The sequence below is a fragment of the Ctenopharyngodon idella genome, chromosome 6 (genome assembly GCF_019924925.1).
Source record: "Ctenopharyngodon idella isolate HZGC_01 chromosome 6, HZGC01, whole genome shotgun sequence".
In the NCBI taxonomy this organism is placed as follows: domain Eukaryota; kingdom Metazoa; phylum Chordata; class Actinopteri; order Cypriniformes; family Xenocyprididae; genus Ctenopharyngodon; species Ctenopharyngodon idella.
The window spans coordinates 32,333,217-32,355,706 of NC_067225.1; the positions used below are offsets into that span (position 1 = coordinate 32,333,217).

General features: G+C 35.9%; 2 protein-coding genes across 4 annotated transcripts in view; one reads left to right on the forward strand and one right to left on the reverse strand.

Moving 5' to 3' along the window:
• Positions 1–17,218, reverse strand: part of slc12a5a (solute carrier family 12 member 5a) — a 165,517-nt gene extending 148,299 nt beyond the window's left edge. For 2 of the 3 annotated variants that reach the window (XM_051897686.1, XM_051897685.1), the window contains exon 1: positions 16,831–17,217. In XM_051897686.1, the coding sequence (XP_051753646.1) occupies positions 16,831–16,951 (121 nt within the window). In that variant the 5' untranslated portion in view covers positions 16,952–17,217. Of the gene's footprint in view, positions 1–16,830 lie in introns of all 3 variants that reach the window. The other variant, XM_051897684.1, reaches the window with a different exon arrangement.
• A 1,409-nt stretch (positions 17,219–18,627) lies between these two features.
• nat8l2 (N-acetyltransferase 8-like 2) lies at positions 18,628–21,622 on the forward strand. Its single transcript, XM_051898159.1, has 2 exons — positions 18,628–18,952; positions 20,762–21,622. Coding segments are annotated over exons 1-2 (687 nt in total). The 5' UTR covers positions 18,628–18,951; the 3' UTR covers positions 21,448–21,622.
• Positions 21,623–22,490: the final 868 nt, after the last annotated feature.

A 22,490-nucleotide genomic window follows, 5' to 3' on the forward strand; every position in this document is an offset into this window, starting at 1 on the left:
GAGAGATAAAAAAAGAGAAATTTGAAAAAGAGGCAGGGTACAATATTAACACATGATAAGAGCTGAATGCAAGTCATATATTATATATATATATATATATATATATATATATATATATATATACACATACACACACACACACACACTCTAAAAAATGTTGGGTTGAAAATGGACAAACCCAGCGCTTGGGTTAAATGTTTGCCCAACCTGCTGGGTAGTTTTATTTAACTCAACCATTGTTTAAAAATTACTGTATTGCTTGCTTAAAATGAACCCAAAGTATGTTGGAAATTAACATTTATTAATATGTTTAATAAATGAAAATGTATTAATACGTTTAATGAATAATAATTAGCAATAAACATTTATTATATTGCTTATTACCTGCTATATTCACCGATTATTATTGTTGCCTCTAGTAATTATGTGTCTGATTTTTAATTTCCAAACTATTTTGTGTTCATTTTAAGCCAGACATATAGTCATTTTTAAACAATAGTTGGGTTAAATAAAACTGCCTAGCACGTTGGGCAAACATTTAACCCAACCACTGGGTTAAAACACAACACAATCACTGGGTTTGTCCATTTTCAACCCAACTTGGGTTGTTTTTAACCCAGTATTTTTTAGAGTATATATATATATATATATATATATATATATATATATATATATATATATATATATATATATACATATATAGGAGGTGCAACGGTACATGTATTTGTCCCAAACCATCACGATACATTACATATAGTCAGACGACGAATACAGTCAGTCACAGTCGATCCATACTCCAATCCAGAAGGGGGTGTGCGCGGTAATGCAACACTGTTTGCTAACCGCCACAACAGGAAAAAGAGCAGAAGAAGAAGAGACAGTCTATGCACAAACCCAAAACAAGAATGGCGAGTTCAGATGGCACGCAAGAGCCTGCTAGTAGCCTATACGCTGAGTTCTGATTCATTTTTGCGACGCACTCGACAAACTTCACGGAAAGGAAACCGGGAAGGCAGAAAGCAACACTGTGTTTGTTTTCTTTATTTTACAAAAGCACAATGTTTTGTTTTTATTGTGACTGGACCCTTTACCGTTTCAAATGATGTCTTACTCTTATCTGTATTTTAAGTTGTTTCCGCCATTATAATGAGGCAAAATCATTTGGCATTGTGCATATTTGTGCACCTAGCAACACCCTACCAGCAATTCAGAATACCCTAGCAACCACATAACACATTAAAATCCCCTCAGAGCCCCTAAGCAACCACCCACAACACCCTTGTGCTGGTGAGCTTGGCATGCAATTATAAAAAACACTGATGGATGTCTTTGTTTATGCAAGAGGTGGTATTTTATAAAGAGACTGGCTTTAATATAGTTTTTTATTGTTCAGCAGACTGTATTCTGACCTCAAATATACTAGAAAAAAATTCCTTTGTCATAGGAAGAAAAATTATATTGACGCAATCCACAATACAGTTTCACGACCAGTAAATATTCTCAGTTCAACCGTCATTGGGAGAAGTGTCAAAAAGTTAATGTGGGACCCTGGAAGGAGGGCAGCTGACTGTGACATTAAGTTATTAAGCTGATGTTGATGTGGGTATTTTTCTTTGAGCATTCAGTGTGTGTGTGTGTGTGTGTGTGTGTGTGTGTGTGTGTTTGGGCGGTATGACTCACCAAAAGCAATCACCTACTTTTCACCATCAACTCCTCTCAAACTCGCTGTTTAATAGCCTGCAATGTTTTGCCAGGGGCACCTTTTATACCTCCATTGCTAAAAAAAAATTAAACAGAAGGCAGCTCTCCTTCACATTCTCCTTCACATGCACAGCAGAGGAAAATGGCTGCTTTAAAAGCTAATTGCAGTCATAACATCGCTTTATCCATCATATCTCTCATCTGCATGAGTCCTTAGAGACAGCTTCCATATTTAACCAGCACAGCTCCTCCACAGAAAGATCATGACCTGAGTGTCTCTATGACAACCTGTAAACACTGAGTTAAAATCCAGCCTAAACTACCACACTTTGTATTACTGTTTCTAGTTTATACAATGAGAACAGTTTCCACCAACACTACTAATGGTGCCTAATCAGTGAACACTAGAGCTTATGCAGTTACAATTTCAATTCGTTGCAAGGACAGTTGCAAGGACAGTTGCAAGGACGGACAGCAAAAACCAAAAAGTGCCTTGATTATTGTTCCTTGATTTCATGCTGAAACCTCATTGAAAATATAACAACTTGTTCTTCCTCAGAAGAGCTCATTAGCTTAGGAATCAGGGTTGTGCACCATTCAGAATTCAAATGAGTCTTTTAAATTCAATTCATGAATTATATTGTTTTCTACCGAGGTAGCAAATTGCATGTGTTTTGGGACATGTGTGCAAAAGAATAAGTACAATTTGCATGAGAAGCAAATGCACATGTCTTGCTGAACAAAACTGATGAGTTGATTCTCAGTGAAACTGTCATATGTTCTCATATTTTCACAACTTCTAAACATTCATCACGATCCATCAAAATGATCCATTCCGTTATCAGACAGACAGACAGAGAGAACGATAGATAGACAGAATGATAGATAGACAGAATGATAGACAGAACGATAGATAGACAGACAGAATGACAGATAGAATAGATAGATAGATAGAACGACAGACAGAATGACAGACAGATAGATAGAGCAACAGACAGATAGATAGATAGAACGACAGACAGACAGACCAACAGATAGATAGAATGATAGAACGATAAATAGATAGAACGATAGATAGATAGAAAGACAGACAGACAGAAAGACAGATAGAATAAAAGAACGACAGAAGGACAGATAGAATGATAGAACGATAGAATGATAGATAGATAGATAGATGATAGAACGATAGATAGATAGATAGATAGATAGATAGATAGAACGATAGATAGATAGATAGATAGATAGATGATAGAACGATAGATAGATAGATAGATAGAAATGGATATAGATAGATAGATAGATAGATCGATAGATAGATAGAACAACAGACAGACAGAACGACAGATAGACAGAACGATAGAACGATAGATAGATAGATAGATAGATAGATAGAATGACACAACGACAGATAGATAGAATGATAGAACGATAGAATGATAGAACGATAGACAGATAGAACAATAGATAGATAGATAGATAGATAGATAGATTGATAGAACGATGACAGATAGATAGAAAGACAGACAGAACGACAGATAGATAGAATGATAGAACGATAGAATGATAGAACGATAGACAGATAGATAGAACAATAGATAGATAGATAGATAGATAGATAGATAGATAGATAGATAGAACGATGACAGATAGATAGAAAGACAGACAGAACGACAGATAGATAGAATGATAGAACGACAGATAGATAGAACGATAGATCGATAGATAGAACGACAGAAAGATAGAATGACAGAACGACAGATAGATAGAACGATAGATCGATAGATAGAACGACAGAAAGATAGAATGACAGAACGACAGATAGAAGAATAGAATGATAGATAGATAGAACGATAGATAGAACGATGATAAATAGATAGAACGATAGATAGAACAACAGACAGAACGACAGATAGATAGAATGATAGAACGATAGATAGAACGATAGATAGATAGATAGAACGATAGATCGATAGGTAGAACGACAGATAGATAGAATGATAGAACGATAGAATGATAGAACGATAGACAGATAGATAGAATGATAGAACGATAGACAGATAGAACAATAGATAGATAGATAGATAGATAGATAGATTGATAGAACGATGACAGATAGATAGAAAGACAGACAGAACGACAGATAGATAGAATGATAGAACGATAGAATGATAGAACGATAGAATGATAGAACGATAGACAGATAGATAGAACAATAGATAGATAGATAGATAGATAGATAGAACGATGACAGATAGATAGAAAGACAGACAGAACGACAGATAGATAGAATGATAGAACGACAGATAGATAGAACGATAGATCGATAGATAGAACGACAGAAAGATAGAATGACAGAACGACAGATAGAAGAATAGAATGATAGATAGATAGAACGATAGATAGAACGATGATAAATAGATAGAACGATAGATAGAACAACAGACAGAACGACAGATAGATAGAATGATAGAACGATAGATAGAACGATAGATAGATAGATAGAACGATAGATCGATAGGTAGAACGACAGATAGATAGAATGATAGAACGATAGATAGAACGATAGATAGACAGATAGATAGATAGATTTTTTTTTTCATTCAACATTCATCTGAAGCTCATGACTCCATGGTTTTGGCATCTGGTTTCATTTCTGGTGTTTAATGGCAAATAAAGCTGTGGTGAGAAACCTACAGGCTGGCAGCAGTTCCACAGCTCTGACACCACAATCTATCAGCCGCCCCGAGAGACAATGATGAAACCAGAGGCAACACCTCACCGATAAAGAAAGGTCCTTGCAGCGCACCAGAAAATCCAGATCACCACAGAATGTAACATCCACTAGAATGAATACTAAAAACATGCCTCTTTGCAACTGTCATAATGATAATTATCAAATTAATTTCCAATATCCTGCTTTTGAAGCAATCATTATGATATATTTGTGCATATCGGTGTGATGATTTGCAATTATCATGCATGCTTAAACGCATTTCAAACCGAATCAGCCACAATGGAGGAAGATCTTCCTGCTCATGTTCTATGACGAGTGACAAATGGCTGTAGGAGGAATTGTGTGGAAAACCTTTATATGGAGATGATTTGGGCATGTATTATATTAATTACTAACCGCAGGCTCACGCTCCATCATTTAAGACAATCCAGATCAACATTAGAATGAGGGTATAAATGATTTTTTTTTCTGTTTATAATATAAATACGCAATTATTAGCAAAAAAGATCCATTTAGAGTGATTGTGATTGCACATTTCTCTCATTTCTCTCATTTAAACCAATATAACTGAGCTCAAAATATTGCAGTCGCCATAAGTAAGTTATTATGATTAAATCTAGGTTAATATTTAGTGCCGGTCATGATCAATAATTCAAACCACACATCATTGTTTCTGCAGGGAGGCTGCAGAAATGCCTCGAGGCAGCAAGATCAGTGCAAGAATCATGCTGTTGTCACTTGGACAGAGCAACAATACAGTAAGATCCTGGACCTAAATCATAACATCATTACAGCGTGTCTTCTCTTTGATGTAGCAGAGCTGTGAATCCTCTCTCCTTTTCCTTGAGATTCAAACGGTTATTTCTGCTTATCCTTTCTTTGTGTAGACACTGAGTTACATAACAAGCCTATGAAGGCTTTGCATGATGACGCTGGCACTATCTACACAGCTACGACCCCCACCACATGTCTGCTTCTACCCCTGATACTCAAGCTATAGAGTCTGGATCATCCTCCACATGCAGGTCCTGTAGAACACAGCTGCCCTCTACAGTTCTCACACATTACACTGATGAAGATGAGCACTTTTGAATATAAGAATACTGGAATAAGACTACAGGTGCTGCATCCAAATTTGCAAGATGTATATTACACACTACAACCAGATGGGGTTCATCTCACAAATACATGTCCAGATCAGGTTTTACAAGTATATATATATATACACACACACACACAAATTAAATGCATAAAGAATTTGTCCCCCCAAAATTAAAAATTCCCATTAATCACAATGTGATTCTAACAGTTTTACAAATGTACAAAAATGCTAATTTTAACCCTTTCATGCATAGAGGTCACTACAGTGGACAGTTATTCAAAAAGCATTTTCTTGCATATGCATGGGTTTTGATGGCATAGCTGCACATCAACCTCTACAGAGGACCCATAGCATTGCCACCAAGTGGCAAGCCGTTGTATGTCGATTGTTTTCCCCTCCAAACCATTACTTTACTCATTAGATCAAAAAGTAATCCGATTACGTAATGCACGTTACTTGTAATGCATTACTTTACTCGTTACATCAAAAAGTAATATGATTACATAATGCAGATTATTTGTAATGCATTACTTGTTAGATCAAAAAGTAATGTGATTACTTTATGCATGTTACTTGTAATGCATAACTTTATTTGTAACATCAAAAAAGTAATCTGATTACATAATGCACGTTACTTGTAATGCATTACCTTAATCCTTACATCACAAAGTAATCTGATTGCGTTATGCGGGTTACTTGTAATGCGTTACTTTACTCGTTACATCAAAAAGTAATCTGATTACTTTATGCATGTTACTTGTAATGTGTTACTTTACTCATTACATCAAAAAGTAATCTGATTGCATAATGCATGTTACTTGTAATGTGTTACTTTACTAATTACATAAAAAAAGTAATCTGATTACGTTATGCATGTTACTTGTAATGTGTTACTTTACTCATTACATCAAAAAGTAATCTGATAACGTTATGCATGTTACTTGTAATGCGTTACTTTACTCATTACATCAAAAAGTAATCTGATTACGTTATGCATGTTACTTGTAATGTGTTACTTTACTCATTACATCAAAAAGTAATCTGATAACGTTATGCATGTTACGTGTAATGCGTTACTTTACTCATTACATCAAAAAGTAACCTGATTACGTTATGCATGTTACTTGTAATGCGTTACTTTACTCATTACATCAAAAAGTAATCTGATTACCTTATGCATGTTACTTGTAATGTGTTACTTTACTCATTACTCATTACATCAAAAAGTAATCTGATTGCGTAATGCATGTTACTTGTAATGCGTTACTTTACTCATTACATCAAAAAGTAATCTGATTACATAATGCACGTTACTTGTAATATGTTACTTTAATCCTTACATCGAAAAGTAATCTGATTGCGTAATGCATGTTACTTGTAATGCGTTACTTTACTCCTTACATGAAAAAGTAATCTAATTACGTTATGCATGTTACTTGTAATGCATTACCCCTAAAACTGCTAATTTCAGATGAGATTGAAAACACCTGATCGCTAGTTTTTTTTTTCAGAGGAGAGCTATGGTAGAAACGTGTCCATCTTGAACATGATCAGAATTATTAGCTAATAAGGGTAGATCGACATACTCTGGTACACTGGAGGGAGCGTCTGAAATGGGTTTCCACAGTTTTACCTTGACAGGTTGTAGAGATCTCTTGATATCAGAACATGAGGACGTGATTCCATCAGAGATATGCAAAGTTCAACTTTATTTTCATATATTAAATATTCATATATTTTTTCCACGTTCAAATAATGAAAATTACATTTTTTTGCATTATGTTAATCAGCATTTGTGGACTAAAAGGCATTAATTTCAGAATGCAAAAAATCTTATTTGTCATAAAAATTGCCTTCATTTTATTTATACAAAATATTATTTATTTATTTATTTATTTTTTAAACATACAGGTACTGAAACAGTCACCAGTATTTTGACAGCTTCAGTCTCACTTTTCTTTAATTGAAAATGATGACTGAGAACCATAACAAACTTCTCTGCAGCACAAGGTAACATTATTACCCTAAAAATCATTAACAAACACACAGGACACAGTGGAGTGTCAGGCAGACATAAGAAAAAATGTATTATCTTTATAACTGGTGTGCAATCTAGTGGTGCAGTAATGTAATTGCATCCTTTTAAATTACACTGCAGATTTATTTATCCTTGAACAGATATTGTGTATGAGGAATATAATTCAGTCAACACTGATATCTAACCATGACCATGAGGAAAGGCCTGTCGAGATGTTGATAAGCAACATTTATCTCAAGAAGACTAGATGAGATTAAAATCAATGTGAAGAAATGCACTCATTTAATAACATTACAGCACAGACGAGTGATCTGACAGCAATATCAATAACTACCAGACGTATAGTGTTCATGTGCAGACGCAAACCCCTGTCTGTGTGTCTCTTCATACGGGAGATCCAAACCAATTCATTGAACTGTTCTTTCAGGAAAAGGGTAATTCAGTTATTATTTGATGACTTGAACGCTAAAACAAAAATGACTGCAGTCAAAAAAAAAAAAAATCTAATCATAAATAATTATAGAACGCAAGACATTATGAGGTTAAGATGTGATTGAAGGAGCAAATATGTTTGATTTATGGGAAGAGAAAATATGTTTACACACACACACACACACACACACACAAACAGGCAATAAATATATCGTAAATATACATTCATATAGTAGTATACATATAAAGGTATATCAGTTTATTTTAGGCTCATTAGGACTGTTTTCACTTCATATTGAACAACTTAAAGCATTAACAGAGAGAAACTGGACCTTTACAAACAGAAGAAGAGAGGGATAGAGGATTGACATTCCACATCAAGTGAATCCTGACCTTCTGTAAATCCCATAGACCCACTGAGCTCGTGATCAACACGTTATTACCTGACGGCGGCTGGTGGGACTGCAACACTGACTGTTTACACAGACAGACAAACAATAGACTAATAGACACGAAAAACCTGCGCCACCAGACCACCATTATGCTAAAATAGCGAGAATGGTTCCACGTCTGTCTCGCCAGCGACGGATTGAATGGAAACATACAGACTGATGTGCCATTATGAAGAAAGGACGGATGCCTCATTGAGAGCTAAACAATCTACATATCCCAATAGGCTAATGGCCTCCACCGTATTTGGACAGCAATTGACTCGGAAGCATTATGCAAATTAAACCAGGCTGAGCGGCCAATGACAACAATGGAGACAAACACAACATCAGCTAAAACAACAGAAGCTGCTCTGGCTGCATTTACTGGAGGATATTTTACGATGATATTGTGTTATAACATGGAAAATGAGAACCAGCGTGATCTGAAAATTGGACAAAACACAGCAAAAATATCATTATTGTCAAATCTGCAGGATGGATCTTCAAAAACTATTCATTTAACTGTTTACAGATGGGAATATTTATTGTGCATAGTAATACTATATGTGGATATGGTAACGACATGTTGTTTTCGTGCATTTTTAGTGCACAAAAACAAGGGTTGCATTGCCAGAGCTTTGGTTCCCATGCACAAGATACAAAGTCCTCCTTTACTTTTGCCAAAACTACAAAAGAAACATAAGCCGGCATGGTACAAAGTGACACACTTTCCCAAACAACTTTTCAAACGCTGTGCGTGGGCTGTTCTTGATGACTGAGTACTCTTTGTCTTTGTGCAAATGATCACTAACTGGAGACGAATTTGTCCATCGTGGTGGGCTTCCAGTAGACGCTCACTGCGGAGCAGCCAAAACTCCCACGCTGCACGTCTGCGATGGATGACACAGCTATTGTGCACCAGTGTAATATGTACTGAGTTATTATTGACATGGTTAAAAGCGGCTTATGGCGCTACTTCTGTCTGGTGTGTAGACTACGCCAAATATAGCAAAAATTGCATGACAAAATACTGTATTTGGCACTTTGGATACTATTCCTGGCTGCTTGATAGAAAATAGTAAGTGTAATTAGTCAGGGAACTCATCCACACAACAGTCATTAATGATTCCTCAAATCATGTGTCCTGTTAAGGAGAGTGTGCTGTTTATTTACTTAGTGTCCAGACTTACGATTTTCACCTGGTGGATGATAAAACAATCCAAAAACAACACCCTGTCAACCATCAAGAACAATCTAGCATCATGTACTGTAGTAACCACACAAAACACCACTCAACAACCAAACCTACAGTCCTTTCTTAGCATTTACAACCATAAAGACAAAAAAAAAAAAAACTAATATTCTTAGTGGGTTACACATCATGAAAATGCAGAAATAAACAAAAGCATGTCATCTTATAAGTATTACACCAAAGAAGAGTCTAACAATCAATTGAACTGTTAGAGTTCTTTGACCGTTAAATGTCAGATGCTTGGCGTGCTTATTTTATTGCCTTTTTTTCCCCATTAGATGTAATCATCATAAATTAGTGTCATTTGAAAGCTTAAGCACTCAAAATTCATCCTGTGTTTTGAAACTGGACATTGCATTACCATTGAAACAGTACCTTTTAGCGGGCTCAATTTTTGTGATATCAACTTCAAATTTGGAACACAACTTGGTTAGGCATATATGGCTTTGATTTTCTAGCAATTTTAGAGTCCAATTTGTTTTGTAAAATATATATTTTGCCAAAAATAAAAAGTATTTAGTTCAGTACATAACTTTTTTACATTTTTTATTTTTTGAAGTGCTTTCACTTTTGCAATAATCTGCTAATTGCCTTTTATAAAAAGATTTCTGAATTGCAAAGCATGAAGTAAAGCCATTTAAGTTCATATCTATGACAGATAAAAAAGAAGGTATTTTCTTTGAAAATGTACATTTGTAAAATATTGCGAGGAATTGTAATAAAATTGGTCCCACTTTAAATTAGGTGGCCTTAACTACTATGTACTTACATCAAAAAATAAGTACAATGCACTTATTGTGTTCATATTTTTTTGCAAAACACTTTTGCTGATATTGAGGTGGGATATGGGTAAGGTTAGGGACAGGTTTGGTGGTATGGATAGGTTTAAAGGGTTAGTTCACCCAAAAATGAAAATTCCGTCATTAATTACTCGCCCTCATGTCGTTTCACACCCGTAAGACCTTCGTTCATCTTCAGAACACAAATTAAGATATTTTTGATAAAATCCATTGGCTCATAGAGGCCTCCATTGTCAGCAATGTCACTGAACCTCTCAAGATCCAGAAAGGTACTAAAGACATTGTTAAAACAGTCGACGTGACTACAGTGGTTCTACAATAATTTTATGAAGCGACGAGAATACTTTTTATGCGCAAAAAAAATAAAAATAACGACTTTGTTCAACAAGTTTTTCTGTTCCGTCTGGGCCTCTGATGTGTGCTCACAAAAGCACCACGACGCAGGTGCAGGAAGATGACGTAGAAGCCGACATTCTGTCATATTTACGAAGACTGTTTCATTAAAAAAAAAAAAAAACCAAGACTGTTTTATAAACAGAGCATGTCTTCCTCTGCACAGTGCCGCGCTTCCGGGTCATATGTCAGAATGCCGGCCTCTACATCATATTCCTGCGCATGTGTCGTGGTGCTTTTGTGAGCGCATGTCAGAGGCCCAGACGGAAGAGAAGAACTTGTTGAACAAAGTCGTTATTTTTAGTTTTTTTGCACACAAAAAGTATTCTCGTCGTTTCATAAAATGATTGTAGAACCACTGTAATTCTAATAAACAATTCCAAAATAAGTGGATAATTGTTTCTTCAAAATGATGACAAAAGGAGCAGCTGGGTAAAATACTGTTATTAAACTTTGCAAGTTTATGCATAACAATTGTGAAAAATTTTAAAAGAAACTTCAACGGCTTTGTTGGGCAGAAAAAACTTGATGAAGAATCCAGAATTCTTTTTTCCATTCTATGTCATTGAATGTATTATTCTAAAAGAACTTATACCGGCAGTTAAAAAGATTTGAGTTCTATTAAGAATAGAGCGCAACAGTTGGGTTCCGTAAGTAAAAGCTCCAGTCATTTTCTCTATTAGGAGACAGATTTTAGCGATAACTTATAAACCTTAAAAAAGATAGACAGAACTACTGTGAGCTACGAGGTTGTTGATTGATGGTATTTGCTTCTGTTGAAGCCGTCAGTCTGCATTATGTCAACTTATTTTTTAAAATAATCGTGTTTAACAGTGGGATTCCTGGTGAAAAACTCATGCTGTACAGAAAATTACACCAATCAGAGAGTCGAAAAAGCAACACGCTGCAAAAGAGCTCTTTAGCTCCTACATTTTCAATGAACAGATTAGAGTGCAACTAGCATTGCACCAGTGACTTCTGCACCACAGGCATCTCCACTGACCTCAGAAAATATAAAAATGTAGTTACTATTGTTTACTTTTGTTCTTATTTGAACTATTCCATGTTAACTGCATGTTATATTCTTGACTATTATTGTAACATATTGGCTGGCCTACCACTAAAAAGAATCTACTACGTGAGAGAGTCACATTGAATCAGATATTTAATAATTTAAACATGAAATCCAGGACGTCTTAATTACCCTATTAGCTTCATACAGCGGTCAGAGTCGGGCTAGATCTTACAGACTGTCTGGAGACCTTCAAGGTCAGGCAAACCTCTTCCTGGGTGGCATCTCACTGTCTCCTCAGATCGATAAAAACAACATCAGCAATAAAATACCAGTGATGCTTCATCCTTGTAAAGGGCTTTCTCACCAAACATCCATGTGATACTCATGTACGTGTATGGACTACAAAAATCTTTGCTATTTTCTTGTTTATGCATGCATACAGACACTTTCACACATATACACCCATGCACTCTTAAAAAACAAGCTCAGAGTGGGAAAATGGCCATTGCCTTTGCATTTCACCCAATTCATGGTTCATTTAGGGCCTCAGGAGGTACTGTAACAGAGCAGCATTATACCATAATTTGACAGTGCGTGCATGTGAGCAGTCGTTGTCATTTTACTATTATCATTTCAACCCCTCACGTTCAGCTCTCCCTTCGCGCACACCAATCACCGCACAAAGAGGCTGCAGTTGTCATGGAAACATTGTGGCGACTTGAACCGGAGACAAGAGCTCCAAGGCTGTACCGTCTCTAGGCGACTACAGGTGTGCATCTCCATTTCTATGGATGGAAACCCCAAAGATGATGGACGTACACCACTTTGAACACAGTTGTGACTTCACTAAAAGGATTCCGCACATGTTTGGTGGTGAAGTCATCAGAAGAGATGTCTCAAGCTTTATTGTGAGCAACCTAGTGTACCTTCTAAGGGAGCATCCTAACTAGACTGTTCCTCATAAGTGACTAAACATTCTTCATTAGCATTCTTTTGGAATGGCCTCTGCATCAAAGGCTATATTTAGTTAGTAATTCTTAACTTACAATTAGGGATGAACCAATATGAAATTTTAGCCGATACCGATAATTCTTTATATTTTAAAGTTGATAACTAATACATAGGCTGATAAATCTAAATAAATATTTCTATATAATTTTTAAGAGCCTGATTACAAAAACAAAAGTCTCACCATTAAAAGCCATGTCCCAAGCACACAATTATAATGTTCTCATTATAATATTGTGTAGCCTATATGACAGACTTGCGCTGTACTTAACTGTATTTTCCTTTTTGAAGTGATTTCAATCATATTTCAAGCAATTCAAAACCATAATGGAGGACAGTGCTCATCTGAAGTGTCTCAGCTGAAGGAAAAAATAATAATATATTTATCGGTCAAATTTTCTTCTCAGGTCAATAACGATAACATTAAAAATGAACATATATTGGCCAATACCAATATGATGACCAATATATCGTGCATCCCTACTTACAATTGTTTTATTATTAATTTGTAATTATTTTAAAAAGAACTTAATAAAAATGCACCTATAACTCAGATATTCAAAGTCTGTAAATGTATTAATAAGAAAGAAAAAAAAAAGTAGGCTGTGTCCGAAATCGCCCCTATACCCTTAAATAGGGCACTATTTGAGGGGACAGCCATTTGTAGTGGTGTCCGAAACTATAGTGGACATTATTGAGTGCACTCTTTCAATCCCACAATGCACTGCAATAATGAGTGTACAACCGATGTACGCTCAAAAGCTAGAGAATACCCATAATGCACTGTGAGAGTCGCATGCTAGACGAATTCCAGAGTCTCTCCAGAAGATGGCGAACGCAGCTGAATCATCCACATCTACAGTGTAATATCATACAGGTATAAATTCCTTTTCAATTGATGACTAAATTGTTTGATTAAGGTTTATACAGTTTCAATGACAGAGTTCAAGATAAATCTTTTCATTACTGGAGCTGCCAGTTTGCTAACTTTTCAAATGATTATTAAACAGCAAGGCACACAAACTATGCAATAGCAGTGATTCGCTCACTAATTTTCATCCACTCCTTCAAGTGAACTACATTAGTGGACTAATGTAGGGAATAGTGAATGAGGGAACAGGAGGCGATTTCGGACACAGCCATAGATCGTTTTAGAATTCGTCCAGAATCTGAACGTGATGTGCCGGGTGAATGATTATGATTTGACTTTTTTAACTTTAGTTAGTGTGTAATGTTGCTGTTTGAGCATAAACAACATCTGCAAAGTTACAACACTCAAACTTCAATGCAAAGGGAGATATTTTCTTTTAAAGAATTCGCTGTTTAAGGACTACAACAAACGGCTGATAGGGACTACAACAAGCTTCTTCCCAGGTTAGTGACATCACTAACTCTAAAATTTACATAAACCCCGCCCCCCGAGAACACACGACAAAGGGGGTGAGGCCATGTTGGGCTGAGAAGAGGAAGAGTTGTTGTAGTAGAGTGTTGTTACCATGCCGTCATTTTATGCCGGACTGCTTCACAAACGAGGGTCAATTCAACGCTGGATTTGCACAAAACATTAACATGACGGCACATGCTAGTGGATGAGTTGAATCAACTCCACATCAACCACATAAATTTATCCACTAACCATTCAGAAACGTCCAGTTTCATTCTAAAAGTTGTAACTTCTTCCTGAGTCTCTCCATCAGTGTCGACTCCGGTTTGAACAATGTAAGGCTGAACACCGTTACTGACAATCCTCATTTTGGCTGCGTGAGATTCTCCAGCTTTGTTGTTGTTGAGCGACCGAAGCGTGAGCTGTTAAAGCTCCGCCCACTTCTGGAAAGGGGGCCGGGAGCAGCAGCTCATTTACATTTAAAGGGACACACACAAAAACTGCGTATTTTTGCTCACACCCAAATAGGGGCAAATTTGACAAGCTATAATCAATGATCTGTGGGGTATTTTGAGCTGAAACTTCACAGACACATTCTGTGGACACCAGAGACTTACTGTATATTACATCTAAGGAAAGGGGCATAATATGTCCCCTTTAAATGCTGTCTAGGTAGGCAGCTCACTAGGTTTTAAAGCAGAGCTTCCCATCGTGCGACTATTCAGAGAAATGTGGGACAAGAAGACAGGCATCCATAACAAAACTTCACTGAACATATGGAGTTTATTCAAATTATGGCACTGCATATTGCTCCAAAGCAGTTTTCCAAAAATAGTAGTGCCTTTTAACCCTTATTTAGCAAGCAAACTTTGGCAAGAAACACCAACACTAGTTCTTCTAGCACACCTAGTATTTAGTGGGTCACTTTCTATTTCTGTCATGTCACATTAAAAATTCCCATCCACAGTGAAATCTCACTGCTTCAAAATCCGCTCCACAAAACTAACATCAAATATGTTCTGGTGCATCGCACTGAGTTTTCACTTTCAGTGTGCATATATACTGCACAGACAATTTACTTGTTGTAATATTAAAGTGATCTGTCCATCAAATGAGATAATTGCTTAACATTGGGGAAAAAAGCAAAACTCGCCACAGAAAACATCAAGAGGCTAATGAATACAGCTGAATAATACCGCCTGACTTGTATTTAATAGACCTCCTGTATGTCATACAGCCTAGTGTGCCTAAAACACATTTCGCCTCATTAAATATTCAAAGGCTTCATCAAGTATAATAGACTGTCAGAAGTACCATTATGTGAAGACAACCGTGCCCACTTAAGGCTAACGGACATGGCAAGACAGGGTAACCATTTCAACAAGCTTCTGAAGTGCAGTGAAAAGCATCTACATGCATCGTCATACTGCATCTTTTCTCTTTTATCACAAGGAGATTTGGCATTGCAGTACTGATGAAGAGATGTGAAACGAGCAGATTCTCTTTCCTGAAGGGTCAAATCTCAAAGTTCACACAATATATGTCAGTTTGAGCTTAGGGAAGGAAAATGTACACTTGCACTAGACATACAAAAAGCTTCAAGTCTGCTGTAGACAAATAAAACCCAATGGTTCAGTGCATTTAATGCCATATATCCTGAAGAACTGCTACAGTACATCAATGGCATATGGAATTAATGCAAATATAATCAATATAGTCTATATATAAGATATAGACTATATTATCATATGAAATACATAATTTATTTAATATATAAAACAATATAGTCTAGTCTATGAGCTACATATGCACTTGAAATAAATAAAAAAAATGCAAGCTATAGACAAACAAAATGGTTTGCAAGACTGATTTTGTATTGGTTTTTTTTTTTTTAAATCTAGCAGCAATTTCATGCAAAATCTGATACTTGGGTATTTGGTCTAAAAACAAAATTTCCTCGATAATGTATGACATATGAATCAGTATGCTTTATATGAAATATTATAATATATATATGTGTGTGTGTGTGTGTGTGTGTGTGTGTCCAAGAGATCATAAGATGTTATATGGATTTGTAACTATGATATTCTATATTCTATTCATATTATCAAATTATATGTTCATATTGTAACCTATATATGAAACAATACATTAATTGCGATATTAAATAATATTAATAAATTTTGATATATATTAGCATGCATTGGACATTATAAAAGCATTAAGTATGATGTTGACAATTAAAACTAAAATGTTTTGTACATTTAATGCCATACCGGACCACTGGGTTACAGATTTTAAAAATCTCTGATGAAAATTTGATAAGTTTATATGGATTGTTCTTAATATTTTAAAAAATATATATCATCTGAACCAATATAATCTAGACTGTAGGCTATTGAAGATCGTCCATCAAATAGTCACAGTCTCATTTGATGGTTGAGGGTGGCGTGTTGAATATTAATTTCCCAGTCTCATATTTCCAGCTGTTGGCTGAGTTTATCCTTCACAGGTGTCAGAACGTCATAAACATCTCTCACCTCTCCCGGAGCCTTCAGCAGCCGCGGCGTCGGACGCGCTCGGTGTCGCCTCGTCGCCCTCGAACAGCTGGTTCACTTCCCCCTGGATGTCACCGGCCGTCACCGTGAACCTCTGGCTCATGCTGTCGCCGGTGGCCTGAAGCGGACTGACGGGGAATGAATGAAGGCGGCTTCGCTCTCTTCACCGGCTCCCGCTGGAGGAATTCGCCGGTGATGCAGATGTGCGCCGGTCCGCAGTGATCAGCCCAGTCTCTGTTAGAGGAGTATGAGGACTAATGTTAACGCAAAAGCATAAACGTGTGTAACGTGTCCGGTTGAGACGTGCGTTTTATTGTTCTTTGTTAAAAGACACTGAATGAGTGAGTCGCGAGCGGATCATCAACCGGTGTCTGGACTAACCGAGCATCCGGGTCCTAAAGCCCGCGACCAATTATCAATCAGAAACATTGATCAAGCCATTGAATGATCGAACAGTGTGTAGCTACACAATATGAGCTGAATTTATCAGTAAAACTAGACTTTCTACACTAACATGCATAGTAGGCTATGATAGGCTATAAACCAGGGGTTTTCAATCTTTTAAATGCATGGACCCCCATCCTACATTTTTAATAGCCTAACTATATATTTTCATGTATAAAGACCCAATTAATAGACCTACTACGAAAAATATTATAAATATGTAAAATATTCTGTTTCGATTACATTAAGCTACATCATTGTGTATTTTTCCTATTCACTGAACTGTTAGATGTACATTAGGCTAGATGTTTTCATTTATTTATTTTATCTAATTATTTTAAACAAATGTAGCCTATTAACTTATGGAGGGCCAAACCTGCAAAAACAATAAATAAATAAATACATAAATAATTATATGAAGAAAAAAATACATAAATATATAGGCCTACATAAATAAATATACAAGGAAATGTGAAAAAATAAAAAATGAGTATTTATACTTTTATTTCCTTATGTATAATTGTATTTTTTTTCCACATTTATTTATGCATTTATTTATTTCCACTTTTATTTATTTCCATATTTATTTATTTTATTTATTTATTTATTTATACTATTGTTTTGTCCTCCATATTAACTTAGCCTATTATTTATTAATTTAATGCAAATTTCATTTATTTACCTTAATCAATTTAAGTTAATAATTTATTTAGTTTTCTCATTTTTATTTATTTAAATTAAGTTTTTTTTTATTTAAATCAAGTATTTAGTTTTGTCAAACATGTATTTTATTTAAATCAAATTTTTAATCAAATGCATTAATTTATTATTTATTTAAATCAAATTTTAATTATTTAGTTTTATCAAATATTTATTTTATTTATCTCAATTTTATTTATTTTAATACATTTATTTTAATCAAATGCATTACTTTATTAGTTATTTATTTAAATAATTTTATTTACTTATTTTAATTAATTTTTTATCAAATTTATTTAGTTCAACCTTATTTTTTGTTTATTTATTTATTTTTACATTTTTTACTCTGCACCAAGAAGCCTAAGTTCAATATTTATATTTATCAGTTCATTTCTACTGAGACACTAAATTGAAAATGCATTGCATTTCTGCAATGTGGTTTTGCTGGGGTCAAACTGAATGAATACCATTGACATCTCTGTGCTTTATGACACCACAGAAGATTAAAGTCTCAGTCTAAGTTTTCATTGGATCATATTAACATATTAAAACAATTAAGGGAAAAAAGAGGCTACTGTCAAAATTATTATTATTATTCAGCAGAACGGGTCAGTAACGCTAGAGGGCGATGACAGCAGAACAGCGCGGCTGACCCTCCTCAGAAGAACAGATGAGAGAAGGATGGAATTTCTGCACTCATATTTATACATATCTTTATCTATGTTCATGACATTTCTATGTATGTTCATGAAACTATAAACTCCAAATGAAAGTAGTAATATCCGATCTAAACCGAGCATGTCTGATACTGAACACGTGTGGTGTGGACGTTGAACTGATAAAACCGCTGATGCATACTTTCGAGTTTGACACGCGTATCATGTGATCGACAGTGCATTACATGTTCTGTCAGACAGGAACCGACCACTGATTGGAAATAAAAGGAAAACCAAATTAAACAGTAAGTAGCGAACAGTTCTGTCTATCCTTGCAGTCTTGCACTGACACCTGCACTAGTGTTGCCAACTTAGGGATTTTGTCAGTTAGTGACTTCACCGCCCCTTTTGAGACTTTTTTCTAAAGTTTAGGGACAAATCTAGCAACTTCTTGGACAAACCTTATCTAGATTCTTATTTTGCCCACTGATCTATATTCATATTTATATAGATCAATGAATTTGCCATTATTATGTCATCTCGTGAAATTTAGCTACCAGTTTTAGCTACTTTCAATTGAAAGCAGTTGGCAACACTGCTGCACTATTATGAAGAAACGTTTTTTAATTGCATTTATGCTTGTAGTGTTACCAAACAGTGAAAATTCTGCTATCATTTACTCACCTGCATGTTATTCTTACGCTGCTCTATAGGGAATATGCATGTAATATCCATTTGTGTGTGTGTGTGTGTGTGTGTGTGTGTGTACATACAGTATAGAAGTTTTTTGAAGGAAAAAAACGTCCTTTGAATTAATCACATTATACTAAGGTCAAATAATTATTTTAAATCTACCTTAAGCCACGTATATCTGTAAAGATTACAGATAATAAGATAAAAAAAAAAAAAAGTTGTCGTTTCAAATTGTGTTGTTATATTCCATATTAAGAATACTGAGAGAAACGCAAGCCTGTTCGCGAAACGCGATATACCAGGACGCACGCGTTCATCATTATACACGGTAACCAATGAGGTAGTTTCTCTCCGCATTTTTGTCCTTATATGGTGTTGCTCGCTCCGCCTGTTTTCATGCGACGTTCCCGCGTGAATCATGATTTGAGTGGACGGAAGCCGATGAGCTCTGGGCTGCGTGATTCTTATTTGGTAGTTATGTGGTTAAATATTGTTGTGTAAAACTTTATAATTAAAGGGATATTCCAACCAAAAATTAAAATTTTATTATCTGTATTCACCTTCATGCCGTCCTGAAGGTATATGACTTTCTTCAGATGAATGATTTTTAGAAAAATAATCAATTTTTGCTAATCCATCTGGACCTCTAATGTTGACGCTTCAAAAACCACGCAACACGATTGCTGGCGTTTACTCATGAACCCGCGTATGACAGTTGCCCAGAAGCAATGGTTTATAGTTTTAAAAATGTTTTGATTTATTAGTATTTTTCTTACATGTGACACCTAATCGTTTTGCTTCAGAAGTCATTGAGGGTGCTTTTACACGATAATGATGTACTAAAAACGCAAAAGTTTTTCCTTTGTGTTTTTCTCATACAGACAACGCCTATAGACTGAACACGTAATACGCATGCGCATGAAGTCGCGTTTTTGTAGTTTACATGGTATTGTTTTCAAAAAACTTGCACTTTGAAACCTGTTTTCAAAAGTTTGCGTTTTCAGGCCCCCAAAACGCTGTTGTCATGTAAATGAATGGCCAAAACGCATAAAAAGTTTTTCTATTTATTTGAAAATGGTGTCGTGTAAACGGCCCCGATTCATCAACTGGGATCGTATGGATTATTGTTTGCGGGTTTGCTGGCAATTGCTGGTGTTTATGTGAACGTGCAAGTTTTTGAAAATTATACTGTTATTGTCTCCATGTACACAACAAAAATAAGAAATTTGTGAAAATGATGATATCATGCGCGTGTAATGCTTTTACAAAGTGACATCGCCATCTACTGGCCTGGCAGCAGAATACAGCATTTTTAGTTGTTTTTGCGGTATTTCATCTATCAGTGCATTTTCAAAATCCTTTTCTGTATTTTAATTATTTCTACTTCTTCCTTTCCATTTCTATTTGAATTGCTCCACCAGTGCAGATTGTGATCCGGCGGTATCAGCCCTCTGACCGGGAGGCTGTCGAAAGAGTTTTCAGAGAAGGAATAGAGGAGCACATCAATCCTGCATTCATGTACGCCATGACCCGACCTCTGCACATCACTGTTAGCCTGTTCATGTACATCGGCGCTTATGTGATGGGTGGACAGTCAGTGGTTCTGGCCCTGATGTCTGGAGGAGCCTGGATAGGCCTTGTGTACTTCTGCTGCCATGAGTTCTATGCCGGCTACGTCCGGGCGAGACTGAACACGGATATGCAAGATATTCCGGGTTACTACCTCAGTAATCCAGACAACTGCTTCTGGGTTGCCGAAGCTGAGATGAACGGCCGGCCTCAGATTTTGGGTATGGTGGCTGTGGAAGGTAAAAATGACCCAGGAAGCGATGGGAAAAAGTATGGCGAGGTTTACCGAATGATTGTTTCGTCCTCCTGTCGCCGTGCTGGTCTTGGTAAACGGTTGGCTAAAACTGCAGAAGACTTCTGTAGGGAACGCGGCTTCTCAAAGATTGAACTTTCGACCTCTTCTACACAGACAGCAGCCGTGGCGCTGTACTTTAAGCTTGGCTTTAAACTCATCCTGGTTCATACGCGCTCTGAGACCCTGCAGTGGATAGTCTGGATGACTAGAGCCACAATTCTGACCATGGAGAAGAACATCTGATCATTAACTTTTCATCTAAACGCTGAAAATTACTTTTGTAGTTCTGATTTATGCATGTTTTTCTTTAATAATCATAGCTGCTTAGTTATATTGCACTTTTTACACAAGTTTAATAGCACTGTTTTATATCACACAAATGTAATTAAAATATGATTAAAGATTTTTCACTTTTGAATTTGATTCCTTATTTATTTCTTGCTTGCAATACATATCTTTGCATTATTACTAATTTCATCATTTCAAATTATTTCTGTGCATCACACGTGTAAATTTCATTACACAGGGACGTCATACATGTGATTTACATTGGAAATAAATGGACATACAAATAAAGTTATCCATTGTAAAATGACACAGTTACAGTTACAGCCAGATTATCCTACCAGGGCTTACTGGGTATGCGCACATCAATATTATTGCATATTATTGTCACGCTGAACAACAATTAATTACTATATTTGCATTATTGTAAGGACAAGTTTATGGTTGGGATAGGTGTAAACGATAATAAACAATCTGAAAGTAGCAAATTTAAAGGGGTTGTTGATTATGATTTCACTTTTTTAACTTTTTTAATGTTGCTGTTTGAGCATAAACAACATCTGAAAAGTTACGACAATCAAAGTTCAATGCAAATGGAGATATTTTCTTTTAAAGAATTCTGTGTTTAAGGACAACAACAAACGGCTGGTAGGGACTACAACAAGCTTCTTCCCGAGTAAGTGACATCACTAACCCTAAAATTTACATAAACCCCGCCCCCGAGAACACGCAACAAAGGGGGTGAGGCCATGTTGGGCTGCTTTAGAGAAGAGGAAGAGTTGTTGTAGTAGAGTGTTGTTACCATGCCGTCATTTTACACCGGACTGCTTCACAAATGAGGGTCAATTCAACGCTGGATTTGCACAAAAGATTAACATGACGACACATGCTAGTCGATGAGTTGAATCAACTCCACAGCAACTACATAAATTTATCCACTAACCATTCAGAAACGTCCAGTTTCATTCTAAAAGTTGTAACTTCTTCCTGAGTCTCTCCAT